This window comes from Oncorhynchus masou, chromosome 13 (assembly GCF_036934945.1).
Source record: "Oncorhynchus masou masou isolate Uvic2021 chromosome 13, UVic_Omas_1.1, whole genome shotgun sequence".
Classification (NCBI taxonomy): Eukaryota; Metazoa; Chordata; class Actinopteri; order Salmoniformes; family Salmonidae; genus Oncorhynchus; species Oncorhynchus masou.
The window spans coordinates 46,187,566-46,195,194 of record NC_088224.1 but is presented as its reverse complement, the minus strand read 5'-3'; the positions used below and the strand labels follow the sequence as shown (position 1 = coordinate 46,195,194).

The following is a 7,629-nucleotide window of genomic DNA, read 5'->3' as shown; positions in this document are numbered from 1 at the left end:
ATCTGACTAAATGACTACTGACCCGTAGTGCTCATGTCTGTAACCATGAAGTACTTTGAATAGCTGGTCATGGCTCACATCAAGGGTTTCCCGCTCAGCCCAGTCAAAACTGTTCGCTGCTCTGGCCCCCCAATGGTGGAACAAACTCCCTCACGACGCCAGGACAGCGGAGTCAATCACCACCTTCCGGAGACACCTGAAACCCCACCTCTTCAAGGAATACCTAGGATAGGATAAAGCAATCCTTCTCACCCCCCCCCCCTTAAATGATTTAGATGCACTATTGTAAAGTGGCTGTTCCACTGATGTCAGAAGGTGAATTCACCAATTTGTAAGTCGCTCTGGATAAGAGCGTCTGCTAAATGACTTAAATGTTAAATGTAAATGTAATCAACACTATTATCCAGGAATCCGTAGACCCACTCCAATTTGCATACCACCCCAACAGATCCACAGATGATGCAATCTCCATTGCACTCTACACTGCCCTTTCCCACGTAGACAAAAGGAACACCTACATGAGAATGCTATTCATTGACTACAGCTCAGCGTTCAACAGCACATGCCCTCAAAGCTCATCACTAAGCTAAGGACCCTGGGACTAAACACCTCCCTCTGCAACTAGATCCTGACTTCCTGACAGGCTTTCCCCAGGTGATAAGGGTAGGTAACAACACATCCTCTATGCTGATCCTCAACATGGGGGCCCCTCAGGGGGTGCATGCTCAGTCCCCTCCTGTATTACCTGTTCACTCATGACTGCACGGTAGATCACTGGGGCCAAGCAGATCAGGGTGTGACACTACTAATACTTATAATGGCATGATGATCCAGAATATACATCAACTATAATGGAAATAGTTCTGAAACATTGCTACAATGTTCTGCTTTGTTCTGCTAGAGCAAAATGAAGAACACCATCGTGTTCGTGAGAGTCTCAGCTTTCTCAGTTTGTTGGTCAAACCATTCGGACACTATAGATGTTTTCTTGAGAAGACCGATTTTCGGGATGTCTCATGGTCTGAAAAAAAAACACTGTAGCTCTGCGACCTTTCTCCGCAGATTCGGAAGGGTGATATCGGCGGATGTGGTGGATTGAGACGCAGCCCATGCAAAAAAAAGCATATTGCTAGCTTAAACAGACAGATTTAGATGGGGAATATTTAATGGTGTTAATTATTTTGTAGGCCAAGGGTTAGATCTTCTTGGATGCCTAGATGAAGGGGCGGAGACAAGTTAAAAAAGGTTTTTAAGCCTTGAGACAATTGAGACATGTCTTGTGTATGCGTGCCGTTCAGAGTATGAATTGGCAAGACAAAATATTTAAGTGCCTTTGAACGGGGTATGGTATTAGGTGCCAGGAGTACCGGTTTGTGTGTCGACCTGCAACACTGGTGGGTTTTTCACGTTCAACACTTTCTCGTGTGTATCAAGAATGGTCCATCACCCAAAGGGGCAGCTACCTACTGGGCACACACTGTTTAAATCAAACTTTGATACAACGCCATTTCAATGAAATTACATTGAACCAAGGTGGAATAGACGTTGAATTGACATCTGTGCCCAGTGGGTATTGACTGCCTGGTGCACAGGTGACATGTATATTGTGTCGTCCTCACAAAGGTCTGAGAGCTGACAGTCCACCAGAGTGTCTGAGAGAAAGAGAGAGAGACAGAAAGAGTAAAAAGAAAAAGCTTGGCTGAGAGGCAGCAGCATCATGTGGTGGTTCTAACTTCCTCCGGATAATTGATTTAGTTATCTTCTCTTTTGCAAAGACAAAGATCACAACCTGGAATTCAGAGTAAAGGTGTAAACAGCTTTATATTTGTGTTAGTCCCATCTCAGTGGTTTTTTGATTAATTCCAGGGATCATTTTGTACAGTAAATGTCTAATAACTTGTCATGTGATTCAAAATATTTGCCATATGTGTTTTTACATGGATTGTTGTACAAATAACTTCCTCAACACTAAGATAACAGTAAAACATGAAAGAAACCTCTATTGACTGTTCAAAATCACATTTGATCATTCTGGAATCATGTGAACATTGAGGGAAGGTTTGTGCACCCTGAGACATTGTAAGAATGTCATCACAACTGATTTTGTGTTTTGGGAATATATCTCTTGTTATATCCTCACAATGTTCCCACAACCTAAATAAATGTTTAAGGAACTTTTAAAGAACACAACAAACTTGTTCTGGGAACATTCTTGCAACATCAGGTTAATGTGTTTTCGACCGAATAGAAACATTATAAACATCATCAGCTCTACCCTGCTGAGATATTGAGATATACTATATAGATTTGACCGTATATCACGAGATTAAAAGCCATTTACCAGGCAGCTAGTGCTGAGTGCATAGAGCCCAATACTGCCATCCCCTCCATTTTTCTGTGCTCTTTGTCTCCTAGTGTGTGAGTGTGTGTGTGTGTGTGTCTCTGAGTGTGTGTTTCTTAGTGTGTGTGAAGGAGAAGCGAGAAGTGTGTGCTTCTCATGCAGCATGTCACATCAAAAAAACATTGCACCCCCCTGAGAGAAAGAAGCTCAGCTGTGACAACAGCCATAGCAACAGGAACAACACACACACACACACACACACACACACACACACACACACACACACACACACACACACACACACACACACACACACACACACACACACACACACACACACACACACACACACACACACACACACACACCACGTGACCAATACATGTACGGACATACTCAAAGGGTAATTGCACACACAAAAGGGAAAATTGTGTAGTATGTTGAGCACATAGAGATACAGTACAAATGCCCAATCTCACCTCTTTTTGTCTCTCCCTAACAACATTATTGCCTCCTTGTAACGATTGGCTGTAAGTGCTTGTGATTTTACACAGCCAGGGTAAAGCCCTCTGAGAACGGTGCAGTAAAGAGAGTGTGCGTCCCAAATAGCACCCTATTCCCTATATAGTGCACTTCTTCTTACTAGGGCCCGCATAGCGCTATGGTCAAAAGTAGTGCCATTTCGGATGCAGCCAGTGAGATGGAATCACACCCACAGCAGGGCCAAACTACAGCACTATCACCAGAATTATGGAACCCAAGGGAAGGAGTTCCGGGAAAGGAGGACGATCATCCCTTGTTTTTCTGCAAATCTGCATTTTTTTTTATCCCCTCTATGTCTTTTTCATTCACCCCTGCTTCTGCTTCTTTGTCTGTATCTTGCTGTCTCACTATCAATCTATTCTTTATTTTTCTTTCCCCCTCTACCCCCTCCTTCTCTCTCTCTCTCTTGTCCCTTTCTTACTATAATAACCGGTCTGATTCTGGTGGCGATGGTAAATGCTGCTCCTGTATGCCTCCATCCCTCCATCTCCCCCTCTTTCTCTCCCACCTCTTTCTCTCCCACCAGCCAAATTACCAGCTGGTTACTATAGAGACATGTTTATAAATGCACTTTCCTGTTTTTATGATTCCCAATCTGCCCTTTTTCTCACTGCTTCTCCTCCCTTTGTTTTCTCTGCCTAGCCTTACTAATGGACTAGACTTTTCTCCCTTTCTGTTGTTCATTCTCTTTCTCTCATATCTTCTCAGTCTCTTTCTCTAGCTATTTCATTGTCCCTCTAATTTCTTTGCCTCCAATGCATTTCTTGAACTGCATTGTTGTGTAAGGGCTTGTAAGTAAGCATTATACTGTAAGGGCTACCTGTTGTATTCAGCATATCTGACAAATACAATTTGATTTGATTTGATCAACCCAGTGAATTGTCATGCAAGTCTCATTCCAGATAATGAATGCCTAATTTTCACCCAATACTCAAATGAGCTGGTTCAGTACGCTGTTTCCCAATATACGTAGGTGTTTACAATACCACAGGGCTTCCTGCTTTGTCTGGCTTGGGGCTGAAAAATGCTTTTATCTTATGATCTAACCATTGTGCTGCTGTTTATGATAATGCATCTGTGTGGGTATGTGCCACACATCATTGTTTGCCAAACACTTCCCTATACCTTGTGACCGGGGAGCTAATGTAAAGGAGATAAAAGCACTGAGTTGTCTTTCTGGACCCTCATGAAAGTCTAATGAAAGTCTGATTCATGTTTGTATGCTCCCAAGTAGACAATGAAAATATTAGGCATTATTTATAACACTCAAAGTAAAGTACTGCGGGCCTACATGTTACACATACAGGATTCAGGCATAGAGGGAGCTAATGCAGGACAAAGGGTTATCGGAACAATTAAGCAATGAATTAGACCTGACACCAACTCCAAAGCTACACTTAGAGGTAAATCTCAAATTCCCTGCTTAACAAAATATGAATCTCTGTTTTCAGTGAGCAAAATCAAATCAAATCAAATTGTATTTGTCACATGCGCCGAATACAACAGGTAGCCCTTACAGTGAAATGCTTACTTGCAAGCCCTTAACCAAAAATGCAGTTTTAAGAAAAATACCTAAAGGGAAATAAGAAATAAAAGTAACAAATAATTCAAGAGAAGCAGTAAAATAACAATAGCAAGGCTATATACAGGGTGTTCCGGGAAAGAGTCAATGTGCGGGGGCACCGGTTAGTTGAGATAATTGAGGTAATATATACAGTGCCTTGCGAAAGTATTCGGCCCCCTTGAACTTTGCGACCTTTTGCCACATTTCAGGCTTCAAACATAAAGATATAAAACTGTATTTTTTTGTGAAGAATCAACAACAAGTGGGACACAATCATGAAGTGGAACAACATTTATTGGATATTTCAAACTTTTTTAACAAATCAAAAACTGAAAAATTGGGCGTGCAAAATTATTCAACCCCCTTAAGTTAATACTTTGTAGCGCCACCTTTTGCTGCGATTACAGCTGTAAGTCGCTTGGGGTATGTCTCTATCAGTTTTGCACATCCAGAGACTGACATTTTTTCCCATTCCTCCTTGCAAAACAGCTCGAGCTCAGTGAGGTTGGATGGAGAGCATTTGTGAACAGCAGTTTTCAGTTCTTTCCACAGATTCTCGATTGGATTCAGGTCTGGACTTTGACTTGGCCATTCTAACACCTGGATATGTTTATTTTTGAACCATTCCATTGTAGATTTTGCTTTATGTTTTGGATCATTGTCTTGTTGGAAGAAGAATCTCCGTCCCAGTCTCAGGTCTTTTGCAGACTCCATCAGGTTTTCTTCCAGAATGGTCCTGTATTTGGCTCCATCCATCTTCCCATCAATTTTAACCATCTTCCCTGTCCCTGCTGAAGAAAAGCAGGCCCAAACCATGATGCTGCCACCACCATGTTTGACAGTGTGGCTGGTGTGTTCAGAGTGATGAGCTGTGTTGCTTTTACGCCAAACATAACGTTTTGCATTGTTGCCAAAAAGTTCAATTTTGGTTTCATCTGACCAGAGCACCTTCTTCCACATATTTGGTGTGTCTCCCAGGTGGCTTGTGGCAAACTTTAAACAACACTTTTTATGGATATCTTTAAGAAATGGCTTTCTTCTTGCCACTCTTCCATAAAGGCCAGATTTGTGCAATATACGACTGATTGTTGTCCTATGGACAGAGTCTCCCACCTCAGCTGTAGATCTCTGCAGTTCATCCAGAGTGATCATGGGCCTCTTGGCTGCATCTCTGATCAGTCTTCTCCTTGTATGAGCTGAAAGTTTAGAGGGACGGCCAGGTCTTGGTAGATTTGCAGTGGTCTGATACATTTACATTTACATTTAAGTCATTTAGCAGACGCTCTTATCCAGAGCGACTTACAAATTGGTGAATTCACCTTCTGACATCCAGTGGAACAGCCACTTTACAATAGTGCATCTAAATCATTAAGGGGGGGGTGGTGAGAAGGATTACTTATCCTATCCTAGGTATTCCTTGAAGAGGTGGGGTTTCAGGTGTCTCCGGAAGGTGGTGATTGACTCCGCTGTCCTGGCGTCGTGAGGGAGTTTGTTCCACCATTGGGGGGCCAGAGCAGCGAACAGTTTTGACTGGGCTGAGCGGGAACTGTACTTCCTCAATGGTAGGGAGGCGAGCAGGCCAGAGGTGGATGAACGCAGTGCCCTTGCTTGGGTGTAGGGCCTGATCAGAGCCTGGAGGTACCGCGGTGCCGTTCCCCTCACAGCTCCGTAGGCAAGCACCATGGTCTTGTAGCGGATGCGAGCTTCAACTGGAAGCCAGTGGAGAGAGCGGAGGAGCGGGGTGACGTGAGAGAACTTGGGAAGGTTGAACACCAGACGGGCTGCGGCGTTCTGGATGAGTTGTAGGGGTTTAATGGCACAGGCAGGGAGCCCAGCCAACAGCGAGTTGCAGTAATCCAGACGGGAGATGACAAGTGCCTGGATTAGGACCTGCGCCGCTTCCTGTGTGAGGCAGGGTCGTACTCTGCGGATGTTGTAGAGCATGAACCTACAGGAACGGGCCACCGCCATGATGTTGGTTGAGAACGACAGGGTGTTGTCCAGGATCACGCCAAGGTTCTTAGCGCTCTGGGAGGAGGACACAATGGAGTTGTCAACCGTGATGGCGAGATCATGGAACGGGCAGTCCTTCCCCGGGAGGAAGAGCAGCTCCGTCTTGCCGAGGTTCAGCTTGAGGTGGTGATCCGTCATCCACACTGATATGTCTGCCAGACATGCAGAGATGCGATTCGCCACCTGGTCATCAGAAGGGGGAAAGGAGAAGATTAATTGTGTGTCGTCTGCATAGCAATGATAGGAGAGACCATGTGAGGTTATGACAGAGCCAAGTGACTTGGTGTATAGCGAGAATAGGAGAGGGCCTAGAACAGAGCCCTGGGGGACACCAGTGGTGAGAGCGCGTGGCGAGGAGACAGATTCTCGCCACGCCACCTGGTAGGAGCGACCTGTCAGGTAGGACGCAATCCAAGCGTGGGCCGCGCCGGAGATGCCCAACTCGGAGAGGGTGGAGAGGAGGATCTGATGGTTCACAGTATCGAAGGCAGCCGATAGGTCTAGAAGGATGAGAGCAGAGGAGAGAGAGTTAGCTTTAGCAGTGCGGAGCGCCTCCGTGATGCAGAGAAGAGCAGTCTCAGTTGAATGACTAGTCTTGTAACCTGACTGATTTGGATCAAGAAGGTCATTCTGAGAGAGATAGCGGGAGAGCTGGCCAAGGACGACACGTTCAAGAGTTTTGGAGAGAAAAGAAAGAAGGGATACTGGTCTGTAGTTGTTGACATCGGAGGGATCGAGTGTAGGTTTTTTCAGAAGGGGTGCAACTCTCGCTCTCTTGAAGACGGAAGGGACGTAGCCAGCGGTCAGGGATGAGTTGATGAGCGAGGTGAGGTAAGGGAGAAGGTCCCCGGAAATGGTCTGGAGAAGAGAGGAGGGGATAGGGTCAAGCGGGCAGGTTGTTGGGCGGCCGGCCGTCACAAGAAGCGAGATTTCATCTGGAGAGAGAGGGAGAAAGAGGTCAGAGCACAGGGTAGGGCAGTGTGAGCAGAACCAGCGGTGTCGTTTGACTTAGCAAACGAGGATCGGATGTCGTCGACCTTCTTTTCAAAATGGTTGACGAAGTCATCTGCAGAGAGGGAGGAGGGGGGAGGGGGAGGAGGATTCAGGAGGGAGGAGAAGGTGGCAAAGAGCTTCCTAGGGTTAGAGGCAGATGCTTGGAATTTAGAGT

At 45.3% G+C, this 7,629-nt stretch overlaps 1 protein-coding gene across 1 annotated transcript; it reads right to left on the bottom strand.

Moving 5' to 3' along the window:
* Positions 1-5,792: 5,792 nt before the first annotated feature.
* LOC135551455 (uncharacterized) lies at positions 5,793-7,392 on the bottom strand. The gene is made up of 2 exons (XM_064982668.1): positions 7,064-7,392; positions 5,793-6,961 (listed from the first exon to the last, which is right to left on the bottom strand). Exon 2 carries the CDS (start codon positions 6,597-6,599, stop codon positions 5,850-5,852), a length of 750 nt encoding a protein of 249 aa, XP_064838740.1. The 5' UTR covers positions 6,600-6,961; positions 7,064-7,392; the 3' UTR covers positions 5,793-5,849.
* Positions 7,393-7,629: the final 237 nt, after the last annotated feature.